Here is a 26,199-nt window from a genome sequence, read left to right on the forward strand (position 1 = left end):
GAGAAAATACACAAAATTTATTAGGAGGATTGTGCCTTTTTATAAACTTACTGCATCTCATGTGAGAGGATATTAACCTAAGACTGGCATGAGGTGCCCCCCTCTTCCTTGGTGTATTGCAAAGTTTCCTTTCTATGGTTTAAAAAGCCTCTTAGATCTTATTGATGTTACACTGTGTGTGTGTGTGTGTGTGTGTGTGTGTGTGTGTGTGCGTGTGTGCAATGATAGCAAAGTCTGTGATGCAATTAATAGTGGACAGGTTCTATGGATGGATGGTGGCCCTCAAAATACTCCCCTGATGGGCCATAAGGAACCCAAGTCTGACATTGTTTTCCATACCAAATATTCTGTTGTAGTCTTGCAGTATATATAAAGATAAAGTCTTCAAACTTACCGACCCATACAGTTCTCCTCTCTCATTCATGCCCAAGTACAGTCCAGAGTCCACACCACGGATACTGACCAGACCAACAGCCAAGCTTATAAACTCCAGAATTCCTACGGTGAAAACAAGAGCACAAAGTGAGCTAGATCAGAATGCAGCAATCCTTATCATTATCATGCACAATAAAGTTTCTTTTTGGTTTACAATTTATTATTTAAAGGGGCTGTCTTTTATTTTAAATGTTTATCTTAAAAATGCTTGTCATACTGCAAAGATACATACTAACAGCAGTGGTCACATGTCTTGTGTCAAGATGGACCAATAAGAAGAAATCATTCACTTTCATTTAAGTAATTTCCTAGCCTTTAAGCACACCTTTAGTTGGCAGGTACATTTTAATGTTATTTTATTTCTGTAGTGTTTAACCATTTTTTGGTTAGTATACAGGACATTTTGCTGTCTTTGAGGGAGAACAATATGATAGGTATATGGTCTACTGTACTTTTAGGATCAATCTGATTTTAAGGTCCTTAACCAGGGCTGTATTAACAGCTGCTGCTGCCCTAGGCACTAAACCTGTAGACGCCCCATCTACATACACCTATTGTCGATAAGAGACCTGACCAATACTACCATACCCCCCACCCCCCTGGAAAAGACACCAGATTTACTGGCAAGTCTGAATGGGAGGGAAAATAAAAAAATAAAAACAAAAAAATTAGTTTTTTCGTTCCCCCTGCTCCCTGGTGCTGCCCCCCTGCAAGGTGCTGCCCTAGGCACCGGACCACGGGTGCCTAGTGGTAAATACGGCCCTGTCCTTAACCTCAACCTTAAGGCCTTCCCGCCTCTCCCTATTAGTTTGCTTTATCCCAGGAAACACTAACCATTATACCTTTCCATAGAATAAACAATGGGGCTGGTGTAGATTTCAATTACAATTTATGCCTAAAAGCAAATGTAAATTGTAGAAAATTTGGCACAAGGAGACCACACCTCCTTAGTATGTAAGCATGCCCACTTCGCATGAAAGCATGCCCCCTCACCCACTTCTTAAGTTTGGCACAGGCTGGCAATAAGTCTCACTTTTTTTTCCCTAAAATTGCAATTTGCACAAAAGTGTGCAACTTATTTCTGGTCTGCACTAGGCGCAGGCTTTGATACAGTTCCCCCATAGAGATCTTTCAGAACACAAACTCTTTATAAAATGGTGTTCAAAGCTTTTCAAGAAAATTCATTACATTTCATAATGTCCAAACTGCTCCTGTATTGATCGGGTCTGTGTGGGAGGGGAAGGTGACCATTGGTATAGTGATGATCAGACGACCTGGTATGGCATTTACAGTGGCATGACTTGAACTGCCTCAGCGATATATCATGTAATAACTGCTAAATTATCCACACGAAACAAAGTGGTTATAGTCACAGCAAAATGTCCCATAAGCTATTTTCCAGATATCTATGTGTACACATGACCACAAAAGAGTATTTTGTTCAGTGATCAGTCTGCGTCTGCCCAGGATGTGATATTTAAGCTCATCACTGTATTTTACCTCCGAGGGTTAATGCTTCAAAGTGGGTAACATTTGGAGCAAAGCGTTCTCTACTACTTCAGCAGTCATAAACTTATACTTCTGCTCTAAACATTCTTGCTGTTTGCTGATGTATTTTTGGAAAAACCCTCCAATGCACAGTGCAAATAACACTGGTTGGCAGGCAGATGAATATGTGAAAAATGTATATGGCTACAGAAGCAGATACGTTCCACTGACAATGCAACACTTCCGAATTAAAAGTGATTCAGGACTAGTACTTTTTGTAAGAACCAGTGTTGGGACCAATCTCAATCTGTAGGACAATCTGTATTGTTTAAAAGGGCTTGTCCAGGAATGTATTTTTACTTAAAGTTAAAGTGGCCAGCCTGGGCTAAATGCAGAAAAAAAAGCTGTGCTCATCTGTCATGATCCCCTGTCACAAAATGGCCCTGTTCCACATCTTTGTTTCGAGACAGGGGCAAGGAAGTGGTAAGCAGCAAAGGGACACTTTCGATTTTCCTACAGCACCACCACAGGGAAAATAAATTTAGGGTAACTTAACACGTACCGGATTTGCAGTAGATTTCACGCTCCAAGTTTGCAGCAAAAGCCGCTGCGAATCCTGGTAGTGTGAAGTTCCATGGGGTTACATATCTGCAGCAAAATTTTCATACTTCTGTGACCCGGCCCCTTTAACCCCCACAGCCCGCAGCCCCCGGCCCGGAGCATACATTACCTGCTCGGTTCAGCGGCTGCGTATGCGGCCCCTTGGCTCCCGTTGTTCCCCATCAGCCAATCAGTGCTGCCGTGTACTAATTGGCTGATGGGGACCGAGGGGAGAAGGGAGCCTCACATGCAGCTGCTGTGCTGAGCAGGTAATGTATGCTCTGGGCATGGGCTGCAGGCCGTGGGCTGCGGGGGGGTTAAAGGGGCCGGGTCACATAATGGCAGCAAAATGAAAATTCTGCTGCGGGTTTGTGACCCATTCAACTCCACAGTACATGGATTCGCAGCGTGCAAACTCGCAGCGTGAAATCCGCTGCAAATCCAGTACATGTCCGGGAATAACAAAAAAATCTAAATATATGGATGGCAGTGTGTTAAAGATAAAAAATTACCTATAGTCAGCTCTCCTGGTCCCACACAGCGACCATGCCGACGATTCTAGTGTCAATACTGCAATACTGATTCCTTCTTTCTGATAACACATTGTCTCGGTAGGAAGTGCCTACTCAGCCAATCAATGGCTCAGGTGGGACATTGCTGAGGCCTGTGATTGGCTGAGAGAAATTCCTGCCAAGACAACTTATAATCAGGAAGAAGGAAACATTGGTGCGGCAGCTGCAGGGGATCACGGCAGGTTAGTAAAGTTGTTATTATTTTTAACCTACCCCTATCCATATACATAATTTATTTTTCTCTGGACAATACCTTTAAGGCAATGGACACTCAATAATGCAGGAAAGTGTTGTCTCTAAAGCAACAAACACACTATGTTCACATATAGGGATAGTTTTCCACACTGGAAAACCTCTTGTTGCTTAAACAAAAAATGTATGCTGACAAATGCATGCATGTTGTCAACATAAATTGTAGAAGTACACACACTAACCACACCCATGGCGTAAGGTGTACTATTGTAATAATGTTTAATTACATAACTAGATGGGAAACCATGGTGTTCTCTCCAAATTACAGTCTTTGTAACAGAAGAAATACTGCTTAACTTACGCAATTTGACTATGAACAGAATAATGTTCTGTAGCAAAGTATTAGCTCTAGCACAGTTTTTTTGGTAACCAGTAAATAGAAGATACTTATCTTGTTTGCCTCTGGTAAAGATTTGTGTTGAGCGAGCATGCTTGATTGAGCATAGTGCAAATGTGTAAACGAAATATACAAAAATGAGAACAAAAAAATCAATTCGTTTCTGCAAGACACATAACTTTAACGATATGACTGCAATTGCTGGCATAACGCTGGATTTCAAATGTGTCTTGCAGAAACCTACTGCATTTTTTCATACTAATTTTTGTTTATATAGTTTACATATAAATTCAAGGAATGAAATATACAAAAATTAGCAACAGGTTACTTTAGAGTAACTGAGGAGGGGGCACCTGGTTAAATGCTCAAGGTCCACATTGATTTCAATAGGGGTCGAGCACTTGAGCATTCAAAGATGAATGACCAATCAAAAATTTTAGTGCTTGCTCAACACTAGTAAAAAATCTAAATAATAGGAAAAGAAAACTGATTTTTACAATATGGAGTCTACATGAGACTGTATTGTTTATGTTTATCTATAAAGACAAGATCACATAAAAGAAGCAGTGACAGGCCTCTCAGTCAATCACTGGCTGTGGCACTGTCTCGTGTCATTTAATGAGTGGCTGAGCGAGCTATCACTGCCGAGACAAGTCCGTCTTGGAAGTGGTAGTGGGAGCGTTCCGCAGGCGACCCAAAGACACTGCACCAGTGAGGTAAGAATAGCATCTTTACCATGTTCTACAGAAGGACAGCATTATATAAAAAGTTTAAAGTAGAGCTGATCAGTACTGATGAGCGGATGTACTAGACACTCTGTGATCAGCTCAATGTTAAGGGACCTTTCTAACAAATAAAGACTATCCAACACCTACAAATACTTCAAAGTAAATATCAACACTACCCTATAGATGTTATGATCAAGAATTAATGGGTATTCCGAGTTTCCTGGAGCTTGTCCCATTCCACAGTGCTTGCTGTGTTTGGTTTTTGGAATGTGCACTACCTGCTTAACCAATCAGTGGCTGCAACAGTGTCTTGCATTAGCTGCCTATTGGCTAAATGGACAGCGCATGTACTGACCCCAAACACAAGCATTGAAGAACAGGACTAGCTCCAGAAGGATGGCAGTGGTTGTGGGAGCGAGAAAGGTAAGTATATGTTTATCTTATGTTTTACCCTAGGCTGGGCACATAAAAAAAAAGAAAAAAGAAAAGACAAAAAACTATCTCCAGTATGAGCAATTAACATCTGGAGATTGAAGAGAAAGATGTCTAAAGATTGAAGAGGGCTCCTCTTCCTCAGTCCCATTAGCAAGTGTAAACTTTTAAGCAATGCTTTTATTTAAAGAAACTTCCCACATGTTGCACAGACACGGCAAAAGTTTAGATGAGTTGAGGTCTCAGACTTTCTCCAAACACTACATATAGCTGGGTGAAGCACACAGTACCGCACATTCCTCAGAGCTCCATCCTACTGACTGCAAGAACCAAGCTTTTAAAGGTCCATGGAGCCTGTCTACCGCTATCAGTTAAATTGACCAACCAGCCTGGGAGTAAAGGGCTCATTGAAATGCTTGTAAAGAATATGCTATGAATTTAACAGATTTTTCAGTGGTTTTTCGGTGTTACATATGTAACATGTTTTTATGTAACATTTCTCCCATTATTTTGGGAAGCCTATGAGTAAAAACACCAGAAAAATGCCATACTAAGAGCATACTATATCTTATAACTGACCCCAAAATTGCTTTCGATTAATTCACTACTGGCCTATTATTTATACCACATAAATAACCTCAGATAAGATATAAAGTCATCTGAGTAAAGAGCTCATGATGAGCAGACTATAGCACTCTGCTGGGCATGTTTCTCCAACTATCTCGAGGATGTGGCAGTGAACTCACATTTATCTTCTGACAGACAGAGAACAATTCGTGCCAGGGTGATGCTGTTCACCAAAATAGTAGCTGGCAATGTGCGTCTCAGACTTCTGTAACTGTTCACCTTTCAACATTTAAGGCTTTTTAATTCTGTATTTTGGCAGGGAACTTACTGTCTGAGGGCCAGGGGTGGAGAATAATTTGATCCCGTCTAGGATTCCTTTGGTTTTCCAAATGTACCTGCTGCCATACATTCATTGAAATGGGACACATCTGCTCTTTATTTCCGACTCTATCATCTCATCTCCAAGGTCAAGAAAACATGATAGCCACCAAAATTCATCAAACAGTCTTTTCTCAGAACACATCTTTACACTATTTGCTTTGTAAAAATGGAAAGCAATAGAAGGTCCCCTTTCAAGCGGCTTGTATAAAAAAGCCGTTTGAACAATCTAACCGCGTCTTACTTCAAACATTACTTTTTGATGGGGATCGATTTTCATCTACTTAATCATAATGAAGACATATTATATGTCATGCTGATATTTGTAACCTTAAGAACTTCTGATAATAAATACATGGATTTTTCAGACTGACTGCAGTGGCTATTCAAAACGGCACTGTGCCATTTACTGTACAGAAAAGCACAGAGAGTCGTCGACTCCATATGGAAGCCGTTTATTGGTAGCAATTTCAGTCAAAACACAGTACGTGAAGTCCTGGTCATGCCCCTTTGTACTCATATTCACCAGATGGAGTAATTAGGCAGCGGTTTGGATGCAAATGCGCTTCCAGCCCTCACTCAGACACAAGTGCCGGAGCTGGACAGATCCCAGCTGTCTGATACTGACCTTCATTCAAAGGGAACTCCAGCATTTACTGCTGACAGGTGGAAAGTGAGAATACAATACACTAAGTATAGCATGCTCACACTAAAGGATTTCCCTCACGCACTCTTATGAGAAATGTAAGGAGATCATGATACCAACACAGTTGTAAGTGTTAATGGGTTGATTGTGTAACTATATTATATCTACTGCATTTCTGATGAAAACTCCAACACATACATTTGTGGATAACCGTGTTTTACCTTTTTGCATCCATCACCCTACTTTTAGCAAAAGTGGGAAGAGCTTAGTGGGAAGGGTGGCCACTCATGGTCAAGCAGATTTAACATAACATACCAAAAAAAGGCAAATGTGTTTAAACTCTACTCCAGCTCAGAGCAAGTTTGGCATATGAGTTGCCTTTTGTTATCATGTGAATGCTACATTGAATATTAGTGGAGTATATGCAACCTTTAACCTCTACTGATACCAGTGGATTTATATAATGCACAAAAAATTGTGCATAGAGGTACCCCATCTTACTGGGTGCATTAAGGTTCAGCTTCTGCTACTTCCTGGGAAACTGGAAAATGTACTCTTTTATTCACTATGGTGGTCCTAATTCTCATTTTTAACATGCAACAGCTCTTAGAAGTTTCAAGACAGGCTTCGGCTATTACTGCCATTAATCCAAATGATAAGATCATCATCATCATCATCATCATCATCATCATCATCATCATCATCATCTCTTACATTTTTCAGCTCATTTAAACTATATTTAATGTCATTCAGAGCAACGCACACAGTTGTATGGGTCAATCATTTGTAGGTGAAAGCATCCTTAATTGTTAGCTATTTGCCATTGCTTTTATCTTGGCTGAAAGCCAATACGTTAGGCCAAGTTAATTAATATAAATTATCAAGTTAAACAAACAAACAAACAAACAAACCAAAATCATCAACCTGTATTCCATATGTATTCCTTGTAATTACTTGGGTTTACTCAGCTGGGTTCTCCGAGAAAGGACCTGATGTTTACCTGCTTTACTATATTCACAAAGGCTAGAGACAGTATCTGTAGTGGAGAATGAACCTACTAAATAATAATTACGCATACAGCAAAGCCTGTCCACAATACCTCCTCTTTGGGCAGACAATTCTTTGCCTAGACTGTCCGTTATCTCCCTGGGATATTCCTATATATCATCAGACAGTTTCCAGTTGTGTTCTAAATATACAATGGAATGAGTTCCCTAGTCAGAAGAATTTAATCACATATGTTTTAGTACTACTCTGTGGAGTGATATGGAGAAATATACCCTGTTTAAACCATGGAAACTTTGACAACTCTGCCCATGAATAAAGAATAGAAGAATGAAAAAACAAAAGTTACATATCCAATCCATGTGAATAATGGGAGCTTGTTGACAGGATGGTGGCTAGATTTCAGAATTTCTAAAATATTTATTTATATTTTCCTTAATGCAAATTATGCCTTTTTTAGATATTGGTCATCTCCATCATTACTCAGTGACCTATCCTTTCTAAGTGTTGGTACTGTAGGTCATGTGACCTGGGTTCATGGTTAGGTTTATGAAACTTGTGTTTTACTCATTTTGCTTTCAGAGCAGAGCCAGAACAAAAGTTTTAAAGCTGCAGGATGCCGGTGAGTGAATGTGAACAGGACATATTGTGATTAACTGTTGCCATCAACACACTGCAGCTTACAGCTGGTGCAGCTAATTACCAGAGTGCTCTGAGTGAATGTTTATAGAAATATATCAACTTGGTGTTATCTAAGATCGCTTCACTACCAATGTGAATATAGCGATACAACTGAGGAGCGCGATCAGATACAAATTAACACAGAGCCAGATTATACTTGGTAGGGGGGCTCCCTTCCCATATCCTGACCCCCTACAGCAGCCAGTTAAAGGAGAGGTGGCAAAGAACATAAGGCATGGGCCTCCCTACTGAAGTCTGTGGAAATTAACCAAGTCTTTATGGAGACAACCAAGCAGTCACACCCTTAAAGTGGTACTCCAAAGCTGATAAAAATCAATCAATCAATCAATCAATCATAAACATACATTTACCATCCCTCTGGAGTCTTTCTCTGTTTGAATTTCCTGCTGTTTGCAGGTACCTGAAGCTCCAGTTGGTGTCCGCATTTTTTCTTTACTTCCTGGTTTGGGCTTTCCCATGATGCACTTTTTCTCCTGTGATATCTAACTGACTCTGAACTGTTAGATGACTTACATCTTGTTAAACCAATCTGAGGTCAGCAACCTGTGTCATCTGACAAAGCAATAGATACCTCCACTCCAACCCTTGGATAACATCGGGCGCAGGTCCAAGATAAACATTAATAGTGATTATAAAAGATTTTTTATTAAAACACAACGCATTTCGAAGTCGTGCCGACTTCTTTCTCAAGTGAGACACTTAAGAAAAAAGTCGGCACGACTTCGAAACGCGTTGTGTTTTAATAAATAATCTTGTATAATCACTTTTAATGTTTATCTTGGACCTGCGCCCGATGTTTTCCAAGGGTTGGAGTGGAGGTATCTATTGCTTTGAGTAACCAGTTTGGTTCCTGGGAGTGGCTGCGGTTCATTTACCTACTTACCATTGCTGAGAGTTGTGCCTTGCATTTGCACAACTCATTCAGGTGAGAGTCTCCAATTTCTCTCGTTTGAAGTAAAAATCGGTGGAATCACACTATGGAGCGCTGTTCACATTTGTATTTATAATTATCTGACAAAGGGAGGCTGGCTTAACAAGGCTTAGACCCGCCTCCCTCTTGATGATTTCATTGTCACAGAGCAGCCATGGGTCAACAGTCATTAGGTAAGAAAAAGTTTACTTCACTTCCTGGTGGGGGATTGAGGGGGGAAAACATAGGGTAGGAGGGCAGATAGGTGATTGAAGCATATTACAAAGTTATATAACTTTGTAATGTGTTTCAATAACTGGGATAAAGCTTTTCACTGGAGTACCCCTTCAAGGTCTCCATACACTTTCAATAACTACTACCATCCCCATAACACCTTCAGTTATGTCTCCTGCCCGCTGCCCATCCTCCTTATACACAGGAATGTTAGGCACGGCCTGTGTTGTCTATGGCAAGAGACTTATCTCTCTCTGAACAAAGGGGTCATCAGTGATTTTCACTATCACCACTGACATCATCTGTTGGTGGTTATTCGGGATGAACCCATACACCTTAGTGTTAAGGTGTTATGCACCTGAGGAAGAGGCCGGTCAAGCCTGGAAACGCATCATGCTGTGTACTGTAATTTTCAATGTTTTAATTATTTGAACCTTTTTTTGTACCCGGCAGGGTAGCTGCACCTCCAATTCCTGTGTAAACTGTGGAGTGGAGGCCCGTATCTAGTACCAGCCCCAGCATGGGCACACAGGAAGGCTGTAATCCAGTACTCGCCTATAGATGCCTGGAGAGTTGTGCCTCAGTTTTGCACAGCTTCATCAGGTGAGGGGATTTACTATTGAACTCCTATGTGAATCTTTTTATTTGATTAATGGTTCTGCACCATGGAGTGCTGTCTGTATTCTTTTTCTAGTATGGTATAGCTGATCATCGAGGTGTGGGCATCCCTCTGATCAGTTATCGATCCTATGGACAGCTCATCAGTCTATTTTGCAGTGAAAGTCCTGCTAATACAAATAGAAACATATGAAGACAATATGAAAAGAAATTTGGGTTGCCAGTAGTGGTAAATATGTGTTCATGGGAATCTAAAGTGAAGAAATTATAGAATTAAAAACACTGATCAATCTACAGATTAAACTGTATTTAAAGAGTAAAGCCAAAAATCAAAGCATTCTTGTTGGCAGCTTTGAGTTTTTCAGATTGTATTCTGGTAAACTTCGAGGTTCATATGATGGGAATTAGTGACACGTCTGGACAGGTTAACTGATCTAAAAGACATGGTGATGTTTGTGAAATGATCTCAGAACTGCTCCTAGAAATGTCTATTTAGTGGCTTTATACAACTGCAGTCTGGAACGGAAAAGGTATCAACAAAACACTTTGTTTATTAAAGGATACATTCAAAATCTCTTCTACGTGACAATGTATACTATAGAATTATTTTCTAATTTCAAAGACGGCTAACTTTTGAGGGACAAATCTTTGAACACTTACTTAACTACTGATGCACTGGTGTATATCAGGGGTGTTAAACTTGCAGCTTTTCAGCAGTTGCAAAACTACAACTCCCACCATGCCTCAACAGCCAAAGACAAAACTTTAGCTGTACAGGCGTAATGGGAATGGAAGTTCTGCAACAGATGAAGGGACAGTTTGGTAGGAAGTTTGATAGGAATTCAATAGCAACTTTTCCTAGTTAAAGGGGTTGTCCGGGAGAAATAGTTAGCCATGTATACTTACCTGTCCCACTCTCCAACTGCTGCTCGCACCGTAAATGGCATAGAGTCTATGTTGAGTGGCCATTTCTATAGGAATTGTCATCAGTTGAAAACACTGACAGTGGCGTAGAACTGGCGGCCTATGAACCGGCAACGGCAGTGGAGTGGGACAGGTAAGTATATATTACAGACATGGTCCCTGCAATCCCGGCAGCGTGACTAACTATGAATTTTTCCTGGACAACCCCATTAAGGATTGCCTTTGTCACAGGCCACTCAGCCAGTCACCAGGACAGCGCTGCCGAACTGTCCCCTTGATTGGCTGAATGGCCTGTCACTTCAAACAGTGCCAGGAGCGGAACAAAGCTAGCAAGACATCAGGGAGCATGGAGAGGTATGTAGGTGTTTATTTTTTTTACACAGTCACCAGCCATCAGTTATTCATCGATTTTACATGTAGCGATGTGCGCCCAACCCTGATGATATTAAGTCTGGACCTAAAGAAATTATCAGCGAATGATCGTTTCATCTGCTGATCATTGTCTCTATTACACGGAGCGATAATCAGCCAAATATTCTAAGGCTATGTCCACATATTGCAATTAATGTGTGTTTAGTTCATGTTAATTTGAGCTATTTTGACACATGTTCACAATTTTAAAGTTATATAGTGATATTTTTGCCATAAATTACCCACACATTAAATGCTATGTGTGAACACAGCCTAGGTCCAGATCAATTTTTCCTGATTGGCACTGCTGTTTCTGGACAAAGCTTTCATCAGTACAAGTTTTGGTACTAGTAGTTCTGATTATAAGTATAAAGAAAGATTTTTTAAAATTTTTTTTTTATATCAGTGCTCACTGTTTTTAAGCAAGTAACCTCTTTTCTTTTTGGGTAAATGATAGGACTGAATTATGCATATGCTTAAATACGGACTAAGGCTATGTTCACACTACGTAAAACTACGGCCATAGTTCTCGCCGCAGAACTACGGCCGTAGTTTTGAGGGATGGAACATAGCCTTATTTTCAATGGGATCCCGGCCGGAGCGTACACACATCGTATGTGCTTCGGCCGGGATCCCATGCAACGCTGGAAAAAACTGACATGTCAGTTTCCTGCGGCCGGAATTCAGTGAATTCCGGACGTAGAAAGACCTGTCAGTTCACACAGTGAAGAAAGCGGCTCCGGCTGCTTGCTTTACTGTGTGCTATGGGAAGCTTTAGGAAACGGCACAATGTTGTAAGGAAAGTGAGCGCTGACCTGACAGATTAACGCTTGCTTCCCCTCGTTCCCACTCGCTGTCTGTGCTATTACGTGCACAGATAGCGAGCGAGTAGGAGCAGGAGGGGCGCCCTTAAAGATCCTTAGATTGTCCGGGTTGCCCATTGAAGTCAGCTGCATTCTGCTGTCGCTGCTTCTGTTACACACAGAGCAACATGCAGAAGACCATCACTGACATAATCAGCAAGACCACGATCGTCCGACATCGTCCATTATCACTGATTGTTGCCTTTCAACATGCGCTGTTACACTAAACAATTATTGTCCTGAACATCCGGTAATCGGCCAAGGCTAGCCTGACGACTGAGCCATGTAATTAGTTGTAATAGACAGCTTGTGCCTCTATCAGCTCAGAGTTAACAGCAAATGATATTTGCATGCACATAGAATTACAGGCTTGTGGTGCATGATTCAGCTCCATTTTATGTACAGACACAGGTTTCCTATAAATACTATTGGGCTTCCCTTTGAAATGCAACACACAAATATTCTTTTAACACTGCCTTGGGGAACTCTGTAATGTACAAACCCAGAATGTCTTATATTGGATGTCTAGACACATTCACCCACTTGTATAATGGGAAATGGAACAGAGGCCGCAAAGCTGAGCAGTATATGACAATGAACAGGTAGACCAGGTATTAAGAGCTGTAACCCAATGCTTAGCTTGTAGCTTAGCTTGTAACCAACCACTTGTGCTAGCTGTGACCCTGTCTTGGCTTGTTTTCCCAGATTTTCCTTCACATCTGTTGGGTTCTAATTTTTTCCCGATCCTGTGGATTTAAGTGGTGCAGGTGCAGGACTGAAACAAATGATATTTATCTGGTGATATAGAGGCCTCAGGCTTCTCTTTGGCTGCTACATCTCTGATGGCATGTTTACAGTTATCTGTATTAACAAATACTTTATCCTCTAGATACAATAACATCTAACAACAGGAGTGAGAGTCATTATATAGCTGATCGAACAGATCGATATAACACTTCATGTAACCCCCATGGCTATTATGTGTCATTTTGTGCATATGTAATTCTTCATTACTGCAGTTTTTAGAAATAAATGTATAGGTATTAGACCAAGAAGCTTCTGTATTGTATATGTTTTACTGCTATTATTTTTAAATACAATCTATAGATAACTGGAAAAGATTTTATTAAATTAATACCAGGTGGAGCAGATTACTTTGGCAACCAATCAGATTTCAGCAGGCTGATGGGAATCTGCTCCATCTTCACAATTATCAGATCATCCTCCAACGAGATCAATTACATCAATAAGCTATATTAGGCTGGCCTCAACTTATCTGTTTTATGGGGGGGGGGGGGGGGGAATGCAAAAACGGAAGCAATTATTAAACGGATGCATTGACTTCGACTATAAAAAGAAACAGAACGAAACTGATCCATTTCCGTATGTTAAAAGTATTTATGTAAAAACAAATCTGTCGGCGTGTAAACCCAGCCTTAGTGATCCCAAAGCTTAAATTCCTCTGATATTCACATTAACAGCATAAGCAGCCATAGCTATGCACCTGATGTATAATATATCTGCATAAGATCCTACTGTATTGACCCTGAGGGTTTCTAATGACGTTAATCTAGGAAATAACTTAAATGCAATACACATTTAATGAAGAAGAGACAGTCAATGAAGAAATATTCAGTTGAAATAGCATCTATGTTTTCTTATGCATCATGTACTGTTATTCATGACCTAGGCTGAGAAGGCATGGGTGACCAATTTGTGATGACCTTGGTGGTGACATAGGTCAGACTCTGTTCTTTGGCCTGGAAGTGAGCCCAATATTAATTATCATTATTATTACTTTAATATTATATATTTACAGCTATTGGAACGGGAAGATCCCATGTCAAAAAGAAACAAAGTATAAAATGAAATCCTAGTATGGGTGCTGTCACACTAGGTGTTTAAAAAAAATCCAAAAGAAATGCAAAAATTTTTCTATGAGACTGGCAAATGATGGAATACGTATGTGGGCAGCCTAAAAAAGAATGTTGGATTTCAACTTATCTGATGTCTACTGATAAAGAACCACGGCTATGTATATAGCTATAGTAGAATGAATATTAATGGGGTCGCACCATTAGGATAATTCCTTTCTTTTTAATTGATGGCCTCTCTTAAGGGCTGAAATGTAATACCACACTCAACCTGAGGTCAGGTGTGGTGCTGTTTTTGTAAGCAAGTAGCTCTGTTTCTAATCCTAGATAACTCCTTTAATAGCTTCAGTGGGATGCCAACACCTATGGTGGTTGTCCTGAATTATTGTAGTTCGTCTCACATATACTTTGCCAGGAGCTGACCTGTAGTAACCTGGGCCACCACAAAATGAGTAGACACAAGATTTCTGTCTCCATTCACTGTGTACATCCAGCCACAGCCTGGCCTCTCCTCTATAAGCCAGGCCCAATTTAAAGCATAGCTCCTACCCTGGAGGACACAGTCTGACCATGTATTCACTCATGTGAGATGAGCATTAATAATATCACATACCACAATAATACATTAACAGTAACTAAAATGAATTCAGTGGAATAACAATAGGCTTGTATCGACAATTAATCATGAATAATTAGATTGGGCAGACATGAATTGATCGACAGATGTTTTCCATGGTTACTGTCTGTTTCTATTAATAAAATAGGACACAAAAAAGCATGATGTATGGGTGATTTAAAGGTGAACTATATTTAGTGCTGTTATCTCTCACTTGTACTTAGTTATAAAAACACTTACATTTTAATGCTCTTTTGCATGCATAGAGATAAACTCTGTTAAGAAAAATTCCTCTCTCTTCACTTTCAGCCGGCGTTCCCAAACAGTTAACATAATGTTTAATTGACAGGGAACAGTAATGAGGTAGGTGACCTCATAAGAGAGGCTGAAACTGATAGCAAGATCCTTAACTCTCTAATTATGTAAAGTCGGCTTTATGGCTGACTAGCTCAATGCTTTCATAGTCTAGTATTTTATTATATAATAGGCTTCCACTGATATGCAGCTTCTAGAAGTGTAACTATGGTAAAATAAAATTGTAGAATGTGTCCTTGCACTATTTTAAATTACTCTCAATAGCATGGAACTTTGGGGTTAAAGGGATTGGCCACTTTATACTAAAATTGCTCAATGTACAGTATTAGTAAGTGTACTCATTGTATATACTGACAGCAGCTTTCTGTGTACCTCATAGAGCCAAACTTAGACTCACCTCCTCCAGGCTGTGGTGTACTGCTCTGTGGTGAGCCTGTCCATTAGATGGCCGACATGGAGGAGCATGTGACCATGCCCCACCCCCTGTGTCCACCACTGAGCCTGTATATGCCTATGAGGGACAATTGGGGCAGGGCATGGTCACATGTCCCTCCATGTCGCCCATCTTATGGACAGACTCACCACAGAGCAGGACACTACCAAACTGATTTACTATAAAGTCACCAACTCCTTTAAATGTATAGGTCTAGGGCACAGACACCCTAGGCCACACCAATCTAACACAGCTCTGCAAGTTGTTTTTACGGACAATAACTGCAGCACCTGCAGAACGGACCCCATAATGGATCTTGGATTAAAAGCAGCTATCCAATGGTACAAGCGGTTTGGGGGGGGGGGGGGGCAGACTGTGGGTACAGAGTCGATATAAGGATTTAAATCTCTATAGTTGGGAGGAATGAAGGGATATGGTTCAGGAGGAAAGTGTTTTTAATTAAAAAAAAAGCTGAACACAAAAACAAGGGGACATAATCTGAGATTAGTTGAGGAAATGATCAGAAACAACACAAGAAAATATCATTTACTGAAAGAGTAGCGGATGTCTGAAACACTTTCTAGCTGATGTGGTTGGTAAATTTACAATAACAGAAGTTAACATGTCTGGGATAAATATCTATCTATCTATAATAAGAAAGGAAATACTAAAAGGGCAGACAAGACCAGGTGGTCTTTTTCTGCCAACAATCATCTATATTTCTATATACAGGGTCCTACTTTAACCAACTTATGGTCCTATTGGATGGCCTGAGCTGGTGTGTAGCTGATTTCCGAGATCGTCCCTTGTTTACAGAGCCTATTACACAGCTCGGTAACTGTACAGGGAGGGTTACACAAATGACTACTGGATCGTTCATGTGACCCTTTGCTGCCATAGCTTGTAGACCGCACAATCCCTTTTACACAGGAAGATGTGTAGCCCACGAGCGATGAGTACATACAGGGCCGGCCTTAGGGTAGATGGCGCCCTGTGCGAAACTTTCTTTTGGCGCCCCCCCCCGCCCCTGTTGATACCCCCTAATGGTGACATAGACTAAATCTCACAGCCTCCCATCCCTCCAGACAACCCCCCACAATAAAACCACAAACGGGACAGGAGGCTGTAGGATTTAGATACAATATACTAAATCCTACTACAACAAGCTCCACCCCTAAACCCCAGCCCCCCCAAACCCCCCGACCCCGATAGAAGTACCATCTATGTATGTATCTATCAATCATCTACCCCCCCCCCCCCCCCGGTTATATATGTGACCTTTTAATCACTTTTTGAATTTTTCTCTGGGATGTGACTTCACTAAAAAACAGCAAATTTGGACTTGGCCTATTTGGCAATTACACTGTTTACCGTGGGGGCAGTAGTTATGCACTGTTTAGCTGTTGGGTATGCTGGGGGCAGTAGTTATGCACTGTTTAGCTGTTGGGTATGCTGGGGGCAGTAGTTATGCACTGTTTAGCTGTTGGGTATGCTGGGGGCAGTAGTTATGTACTGTTTAGCTGTTGGGGTATGCTGGGGGAAGTAGTTATGTACTGTTTAGCTGTTGGGGTATGCTGGGGGTAGTAGTTATGCACTGTTTAGCTGTTGGGGTAGGCTGGGGGCAGTAGTTATGTACTGTTTAGCTGTTGGGGTATGCTGGGGGCAGTAGTTATGTACTGTTTAGCTGTTGGGGTATGCTGGGGCAGTAGTTATGCACTGTTTAGCTGTTGGGGTATGCTGGGGGCAGTAGTTATGTACTGTTTAGCTGTTGGGTATGCTGGGGGCAGTAGTTATGCACTGTTTAGCTGTTGGGGTATGCTGGGGGCAGTAGTTATGCACTGTTTAGCTGTTGGGGTATGCTGGGGGCAGTAGTTATGCACTGTTTAGCTGTTGGGGTATGTTGGGGGTAGTAGTTATGCACTGTAGCTGTTGGGGTATGCTGGGGCAGTAGTTATGCACTGTTTAGCTGTTGGGGTATGCTGGGGGCAGTAGTTATGTACTGTTTAGCTGTTGGAGTATGCTGGGGGCAGTAGTTATGCACTGTTTAGCTGTTGGGGTATGCTGGGGGCAGTAGTTATGCACTGTTTAGCTGTTGGGGTATTCTGGGGGCAGTAGTTATGTACTGTTTAGCTGTTGGGGTATGCTGGGGGCAGTAGTTATGCACTGTTTAGCTGTTGGGTATGCTGGGGGCAGTAGTTATGCACTGTTTAGCTGTTGGGGTATGCTGGGGCAGTAGTTATGCACTGTTTAGCTGTTGGGTATGCTGGGGGCAGTAGTTATGCACTGTTTAGCTGTTGGTTATGCTGGGGGCAGTAGTTATGCACTGTTTAGCTGTTGGGTATGCTGGAGGCAGTAGTTATGTACTGTTTAGCTGTTGGGTATGCTGGGGGCAGTAGTTATGTACTGTTTAGCTGTTGGGGTATGCTGGGGGCAGTAGTTATGCACTGTTTAGCTGTTGGGGTATGCTGGGGGCAGTAGTTATGCACTGTTTAGCTGTTGGGTATGCTGGGGGCAGTAGTTATGCACTGTTTAGCTGTTGGTTATGCTGGGGGCAGTAGTTATGCACTGTTTAGCTGTTGGGTATGCTGGGGGCAGTAGTTATGTACTGTTTAGCTGTTGGGTATGCTGGGGGCAGTAGTTATGTACTGTTTAGCTGTTGGGGTATGCTGGGGGTAGTAGTTATGCACTGTTTAGCTGTTGGGTATGCTGGGGGCAGTAGTTATGCACTGTTTCAGCTGATATAGAGATAGATAGAGATAGAAAGATAGAAGGGAAAGTGCTAGAGAGACAGAGGAGAGAGAATCATCAGACTTACAGCAGGGGTCCAGGATCCTGGAGGCTGCAGCATTGCTGAGGAGGAGGAGGGAGGACGCACATGGCTGGGCAGAGGTCACAGGTCACCACACTGATGGGACCTGAGCACCCTGCAGGCTGCAATGTGGCAAGAAAAAAGTCAGCCTCCCACATGTGGTGGGTGCCGGGGGCGGGGCTTGTCGGTGGGGGGCGGAGCTTACCGGGATCAACCCGGAACATTACTTTGCCAGGTCCCTAGCCCAAACCAACTACTATGTAAGGAGGGCAGGCGGCCAGCTAGAGGGGCGCTCTGGCAGACAGACAGAACGTCTGTCTGCCAGACCAGTTAAGTGTGCAGCTGACTGCCAGAGCGCCCCCTAGCTGGCCAGGAGTGATGCGCCCTGTGCAACCGCACAGCTCGCACACCCCAAAGGCCGGCCCTGAGTACATATTGCTTGTTTGTTGGCTGATCACTGGCTTTATACCACAGGTTGAGATGAGTCTGTTTGGCCCATGATTGTCCCATGTAATAGGCCCAAGAGGGGTTTCCCTATCTACAGATATTGATGGCCTATGTTCACATCACCTCAATGGGAGCTGATCTGTAATAGCCCCGTGAAACCACTACACAGTGAATAGAGCCATCCGCTTCTGGCCCCATTTATTGTGCAGATCCAGCCACTGCAACACTTCAGAATGGTGGAATGGTGGGGGTGCTGGGGTCGGCACCCTGTTGATCACATATTCATAGCCTATTCTAAGGACTGGACATCCATGTCTGTAACTAGAGAACCTTTTTAAAATAACCTAACTAAATGATGCAAATTTGAAGACACTTTGAATAAAAAGTATGCAATGAGGACACCTCAGGTGTACAGCATAACTAGACCACTACTATTATATATAAAACATATCTTGTACTGATATATGTGCACTCAACTAACATGACCTAACCCACCAGTTATAAAGTTCTAGGGGGAGATTTATCAAACATGGTGTAAAGTGAAACTGGCTCAGTTGCCCCTAGCAACCAATTAGACTCCACCTTTCATTCCTCACAGACTGTTTGGAAAATGAAAGGTAGAATCTGATTGGTTGCCGGGGGCGACTGAGCCAGTTTCATTTTACACCATATTTGATAAATCTCCCTCTCTAGCCTTTTACAGATGACATAGCCTTAGACTATGTACACACGCTGTAAGACACCGGCTGGTCTCTGAAAAGATCATCCTTGCCGATACTGCTGTACTGGTTGGATGATCTTTGCAGCCGCAGAGTTCGGATGCAGGCACATCCGTGCGCGCCAGCATCAGAACTCCCCACAGCATACTATGGAGCGAGCGGTTCGTACACATCCGGCCGCATGTCTACTTTTCCCACGCCCGTAGTTTCAGCCGCACATGTACGGCGGCGTATGAAATGCGGCCGGACTCATACGCAGTGTGAACATAGCCTTAGGCTATGTACACACGCTGTAAGAGACCGGCTGGTCTCTGAAAAGATCATCCTTGCCGGTACTGCTGTACTGGTTGGACGATCTTTGCAGCCGCAGAGTTCGGATGCAGGCACATTCGTGCGCGCCCGCATCAGAACTCCCCACAGCATACTATGGAGCGAGCCACCGGAACCACGCGCTCCATAGTGTGCACTGATATGGTTTTCAGTGAATAGCGGCCGCAGAAAACTGACATGTCAGTTGTTTGCGGCGCCACATATACTATGTGTATACATTCCAGCCGGGATCACATAGACAGCAAAGGCACATATATTTTCATAATAATCACGGCCATTGTACAACAGCCGTGGTTTTAGTAAAATATACGTTGTGTGAAAATAGCTTTAGACAGATTGATCAATCTTGTCCTTGGTGTTTCAATATATCTGTTTGCTTTCAGTGAATTTTTGGCGAATATTACCATAAATTTCCAGTTGCTTAAAGCGACTTTGTACCCACAATCTGACCCCCCAAACCACTTGTACCTTCGGATAGCTGCTTTTACTCCAAAATCTGTCCTGGGGTCCGTTCGGCAGGGGATGCAGTTATTGTCATAAAAACAACTTTTAATCCTACAGCGCTGTGTCTAACGGCTGGGGCTTACATTTGTATATGCATTAGGCTGGCACATCCTCTCTGTCCTTCCTCCCCGCCCTCTTCATCATTAGGAATGCTCCAGGCAGATTGCTTCCTATTCCCCACCTGTGTGTATAATGAACATGGGCTGGATCGTTAATACACCTGTGCAAAGCTCAAACAGCAGTAAATGTTCCTGGATCATTCCTAATGATGAGGAGGGTAGGGTGGAAGGACGGAGAGGTGGTGCCAGCCTAATGCATATACAAATGTAAGCCCCGGCAGTTAGACACAGCGCTGTAGGATTAAAAGTTGTTTTTATGACAATAACTGCATCCCCTGCCGAACGGACCCCAGGACAGATCTTGGATTAAAAGCAGCTATCTGAAGGTACAAGTGGTTTGGGGGGGGACAGATTGTGGGTACAGAGTCGCTTTAAAAACCTTATGGATGTAATCTAGCAGAGAGTTAACTAAATATGTATCCAGACTGTGAGTATCTGTGGTGTAACTCACAGAGCATTGCCTAGACTTAATTCAACTGTATCAGACTCTCAATAGTGAAATCTTTCTCTAGTCTTTAGAGTTCTTCATCTCCTGTTTCCATCAACAGTAATCTTGAAGACAGTAACATAAATTATTACAACTGCATATATATATATATATATATATATATATTTTTATTTTTTTTTCCCCACTGGACTCTAGGGATGTAGCACAGCAGATATACTACAAACTTGCTGATTATTTATATAATATCCCTGTCAATCACATTCATGAAGGAGACTAACCACTCAATAAATAACCTGGATCACATATAAATGGAGCAAACCAGGAGCCCAAGGTTCATGAGAACTAGAGAAAGTTTATTAGAGTGAATACAGAGAATCCCTGGACCCTGCTCTCTGATTCCAGAAAGGAATCCACTGAGGGCAGGACCTGGGATGCGTTGACTAATCCCAGACATTCCTGAAAATGTTTTTTGTGCACCTGCAGAAAAAGGGAAGTTGGAAAAAAAAAGCAGCTGACATTTCTTGAAAATGAGCACATTTGTTTAGCATTTCAGTTCTACCCAAGCGGAAACTGGAAAGGAGAGATGATTTATATTAATCGTGTAATTAGTTTTGTATGTGGCACTGGCGGATGCGTTTCTGGGTTGGTATGCAGGTTGGCAGGGAAGGGGTTAACCCTTCCCTGGCCAGACCAGGCCCACAAGGCATCGCAGGATGGTGATGTGAGAACAGACATCTAGAGGAAGGACACCTGTTTCCTCTTGGGTGGGTCGCAGACGATGGGAGCATGGGAGAGTGTCACTGCAAATTCTCTTCAATGAAGGCACACCTTAAACATAGGTTAACTGTTTCATCATTGTCCAAACACCAGAACTATTGGGACTATACCATACATGTGTCTTGTGGGACTATTGCTATTTAATGTACACCCCAAGAAATAACTAACATGCAGGGGTTACAAACTTTTAAGGGTAGCTTCACACGTACCGTATCGCTGCGTTTTTAATGGTGCGTTTTTGGTGCGATTTTTACATGCGAGTTTTGATTTTCACATGAAAATCATGTGAAAATCAAAACGCGCATGTAAAAAACGCAGCAAAAACACAGCGTTAAAGACGCACCGTTAAAAACGCAGCGATACGGTACGTGTGAAGCTACCCTAAAGAGAATACTGACAGGGTAAATTGCTTCATATATTAACCCTGGGGTGTGAGTAGCTGTGACAGGGAATGATCTCAGTTATGTACACCACTACAGAATATGTTGGCGCTATGTAGCTACAGGAAATAAAAATTGGGACTAGAAAAAAAAATATTTCTTTCAAAAAGTATGAAATGGAGCTAATATTACTTGTAATATTCATTTCGTCATGAAATTTATGGTATCTAATGAAGAGCAAAAAAAAAAAAAAAAAAGGAAAGAAAAACTAAAAGGATGAAAGGTTTCCTGCGTGGCTGGTGGAAGGATTTCTTCATCATATGCTATAACCCATCCCATTCAGCATCAAAGCGGTGAGTAAGCTATGGCTCTCCAGCAGCTTCCACCTGCACTTTCTATGTTCACTCTTATTTTCCTGTTCAATAAATGATATTTGGATGAGTTATTCCTATAGTTCATAAGGATAGACTTTGTGAGGTTACTTAGGTGTATACCTGAGGCAGGGAGATATAGACTGATGTGAGTGTGGGGATCATTTGTGTACTGCACCACAGAATATGTTTGTACTATAGGATTAATGGAAATTAAAATCTATAGCGTTCTATATGAACAAGATTTAGAAACCCAAAAATAGAGATTAGATTTACCAGGTTGGAAAAATCAGAGGAGTGGAGAATTTGTTCGGATCTCTCCTCCCTGTCCGACATTATTTACTTCTGGGTCACAGTACCTTGCAGTGCAGGGCATCTGTGTTTAGTCTGCACTAGCACTTCAGCTGATTTAGGTGAGAAAACTAGTGGCCATAGAGCGCAATAACCAGAAAAATGCTAGCATGTGCTTATCAGGACAAGATATGTGTCTATACCAGAATTTAGTAGCATATCCCTCTATATCAGAATATAATAGGATATCCCTCTATACCAGAACATGCCAGGATATACCTCTATACCACTAAATGTCAGAATAGTTCTCTATATCATAATATACTAGGCTATTTCTCTATACCAGAACATGCAAGTTGCCCCCTATATCAGAACATGCCAGTGTATTCCTCTCTATATTACTAAATGCCAGGATCTTCCTCTATACCAGATGGTGCCAAGAAGTTCTTCTATACTTGAATATGCCAGGATATTCCTCTATGCCAGAACATGTCAGAATATCCTTCTATACCTGAACACGCCAGGATATTCCTCTACACAATTTAATACCTAGATTTCCTCTATGCAACTAAACGCCAGGATATCACATTAAATTTGGGGATGTTCCTTTATACCAACAAATGCCAGGGTATTTCCTTATACTGCTAAGTGCCAGGATATCCCTTTATACTACAACATGCCAAGATGTTTCTCAATACCAGAACATGGCACAATATTTCTAAGTATGACTACATGCCAGGATATTCCTCTATATCAGACCTACCAGGATTTCCCTTTGGGAATGCCTAGATATTCATGTGTCTCACAACATGCCCAGAGATTGATAGATACTATACAGCAAACATAGAAATGTAGGTAGACAACTGGCAAACCTCTTAACTAATCTAAGGAAGCTGCTGCTGAAACTTCATGAAATATATTCAGAGAAGAAGACTAACTTGTCTTCCATATCTAACGCTCCTTTTTATTATTCTATCTAACACCACATTATAGCTCCTATAGACATAGTGCTAGCTTCATATCAATACCCACCAGTACAGTTGTATGTAAGCTGTGCTTGATTCTTCCCTCCTCATACATATACATCATAAGTATATAACTTACAGTTTGCAGTGTTATATTGACTGCTTTGGATTTAGAATGAATAAAATATTTTTTTTTTAATGATACACTATATTACTATACTATACTATATTATATCACTATATAATATCACTGTGAAGGTGCAAGTCAACTCAAATTAAATTATTATAGAAAAAAAAGAGTTTCTGTAGAACTCCCAGGGGACTCTTACCAAATCTGCTGTGGTCCTGCCTTGTGCCATGCACGGTGCCATTAGGGAAGATCTCTAGGTGGAAGCCAGTTCTGCAGTAGAGTTGCCTTCTCCTCAGGATGCCCTTTAGGTGGGCAAAATCAGTGGGAGAACCTCGTTGCAGCCTCCCTTCTATCTGACCCAGTCTTTCATTCAGAAACCCAGGAGAGTCAGCTAAAGGAACATTTCCAAGAGATGAAGAAAATCCATGCAAATCTATATCCAGAGATGCCAAAAAGCCACCAACTTCAGCCATTGCAAGAGATGACAGAGATGGGCACAGTGCTGTCAATTTAAGTCTCCCAGACTTTCTAGGGGAAGCAAGAAGTGAACTTTGTGGGGCAGTCAGATGAGAAATATGCTGTTGATGTCCACCAACTTGTCAATGCCTCTTGGTTCCAGCAGCCCCTCTGTGTAGATGAGTCCACGAGTGACCTTGTTCCAGTGGGGAATTGAAGTCTTGTCCCTCCTTATTAATCTCCTCTTGCTTTTCATAGCTGGGTCTGTCTAGCTAAGAGATGAAAACTGCACTTTATATACATAACACACTCCCCTTAACATTGACTTACTGGATATTTAAATACAAGCCACACCTCATTATTATTCCCCCTGGCTAAAGCTTTTTTTTCCCCTCTGATCCATTTAGTTCTTTTTGGAGAGAAAAAAAGATGTTGCACTCCCTCCTTTATTATAAGAAAGGAAAAATGTGCACATGGCAGTGAGGCAGAACAGTTTCTGGCAAAGTCCCTGATGAAATCATGAGTGTGTGTGTGTGACCTGAGTGTTGTACACAAGTCAGCCTGCACTCACACACTACACATAGGTGTCTGCTCACTGCCCCATAGCACAGGCTCACTGCACATCAATGGGGATAGGGGGCTTTTGAAAAATGATACAGCATAGTTTATGGCTGGATATTTTACAAGTCACTAGAGAGGGGGGATGTATATATCTGCATCTATACTGTACATGTGAGACAAGCTGAAGTCTGTCCACCTTTTTCATGTTGAGAACAGGTGTTTCCCCCAGATCATTTGTGCCCTGTGATACTGTGGCTGGAACTGCAGCTGTCAAGGGAAACTCAAGAAAGAGACTGAGGACAGAAGGAAAACTGAGACAGATAATGTGACTGACTGATCCCAAGTGATAAACTTAGGGGGTGATGAAACTATAATACACATGGTACTAGAAGCAGGCTCCATACAGCTAGCTCTCATACTGTACCTATATGTTATATGGCCAGTATGTGTACTGGTGCCTGCATTTCCATACAGGTAAGTACAGTACAGGGGATTAAACGCAATCCACAAACCCACCTATCCATTCAGTGCAACCCAAGCGTCTGTCTGGAGCAAGTCTATAACCTCACCAGGGAGAGTGTGAGACGAGGATGCGGCCACTAGAAGGCGCTGTTGTTCACTTGTTGGATGGTTCACCTGCAGACGTCTGGAAGGAGCTGCCGTTCTGTGGAGCTGAGCTTCTTCGCATGAGAAGGTTTTCGGGAACTGCTTGGGTCCTGTTGCAATCAGGTGTCAGCCCCTATGCAAAAGCGAGACTGAAAGGCAGGCCCAGTGGTCTCCAGGGAGGAGTCACCGAACATTCCTGAGACTGGGGAAATGTCATTTACATGCTGAACCTAGCATAGTTCTACACCCCCATCCAGGAGAAAAGAAAGGCATTGGGGAAGGGGGTTAGTTACACTTGTTTAAATATGATCCGAGCCCTGCTTCATACTGATGTGGCTGATGAGCCTCCATTCTCAGCAGCTTAGATCTGAACAGGTAGGAGCAGAATAATAATATTAGAATGACCATCATCACTCCACCATTATAAGTGGTTGCAGAACTATGTGCATTGACTCTATGTATCATCTATGGGAAATACCTTGTTCTGTAAACTAAAATGTAAGAAACAGATCATTTAGGACCTTCCTAGACAAAGCATCTCCATAGATCTGGACTGGCGTTACACTTGACAACGTCCACAATGATTATTATAGTGCGAAAGACAATGTATGATCCTAGTCATTGTGATATGGTTACCTTTACATGGCAGTAGTTTGTTTAGAAGCATTGGCCTAGATTTATCGGTCTGTGTAAACAAACACTGGTGTCATTTGCCCACAGTCAGCTCAGATTATGTTTTACCGTCACTTGTTATGATACCAAAGCTGAGCTGTGATTGGTTGCTTGGGGCAAATTCCACCAATTTAAAGTGGCTGTTCCAGGATAGGGCATAACTTACTGATTGCAGGGGTTCTCAAGGATGGGAACCTGACTTTCCTACTGATTGGAGCAGTGGTGGGCATTAATTTTCTGTAGGAGCGGCCAGAGATAGCTAAGTGTTGTTCTC

At 42.0% G+C, this 26,199-nt stretch overlaps 1 protein-coding gene across 2 annotated transcripts in view; it reads right to left on the bottom strand.

The window, feature by feature from the left end:
• FGF16 (fibroblast growth factor 16) overlaps window positions 1-25,339 on the bottom strand; it is a 35,037-nt gene extending 9,698 nt beyond the window's left edge. The window contains exons 1-3 of one of the 2 annotated variants that reach the window (XM_069985767.1): window positions 25,217-25,339; window positions 23,830-24,354; window positions 395-498 (exon numbers count right to left, since the gene is read on the bottom strand). In XM_069985767.1, the coding sequence (XP_069841868.1) occupies window positions 395-498; window positions 23,830-24,103 (378 nt within the window). In that variant the 5' untranslated portion in view covers window positions 24,104-24,354; window positions 25,217-25,339. Of the gene's footprint in view, window positions 1-394; window positions 499-23,829; window positions 24,359-25,216 lie in introns of both variants that reach the window. The other variant, XM_069985766.1, reaches the window with a different exon arrangement.
• Between the last annotated feature and the right edge of the window lie 860 nt (window positions 25,340-26,199).

The sequence above is a fragment of the Dendropsophus ebraccatus genome, chromosome 10, assembly GCF_027789765.1.
Source record: "Dendropsophus ebraccatus isolate aDenEbr1 chromosome 10, aDenEbr1.pat, whole genome shotgun sequence".
NCBI lineage: Eukaryota > Metazoa > Chordata > Amphibia > Anura > Hylidae > Dendropsophus > Dendropsophus ebraccatus.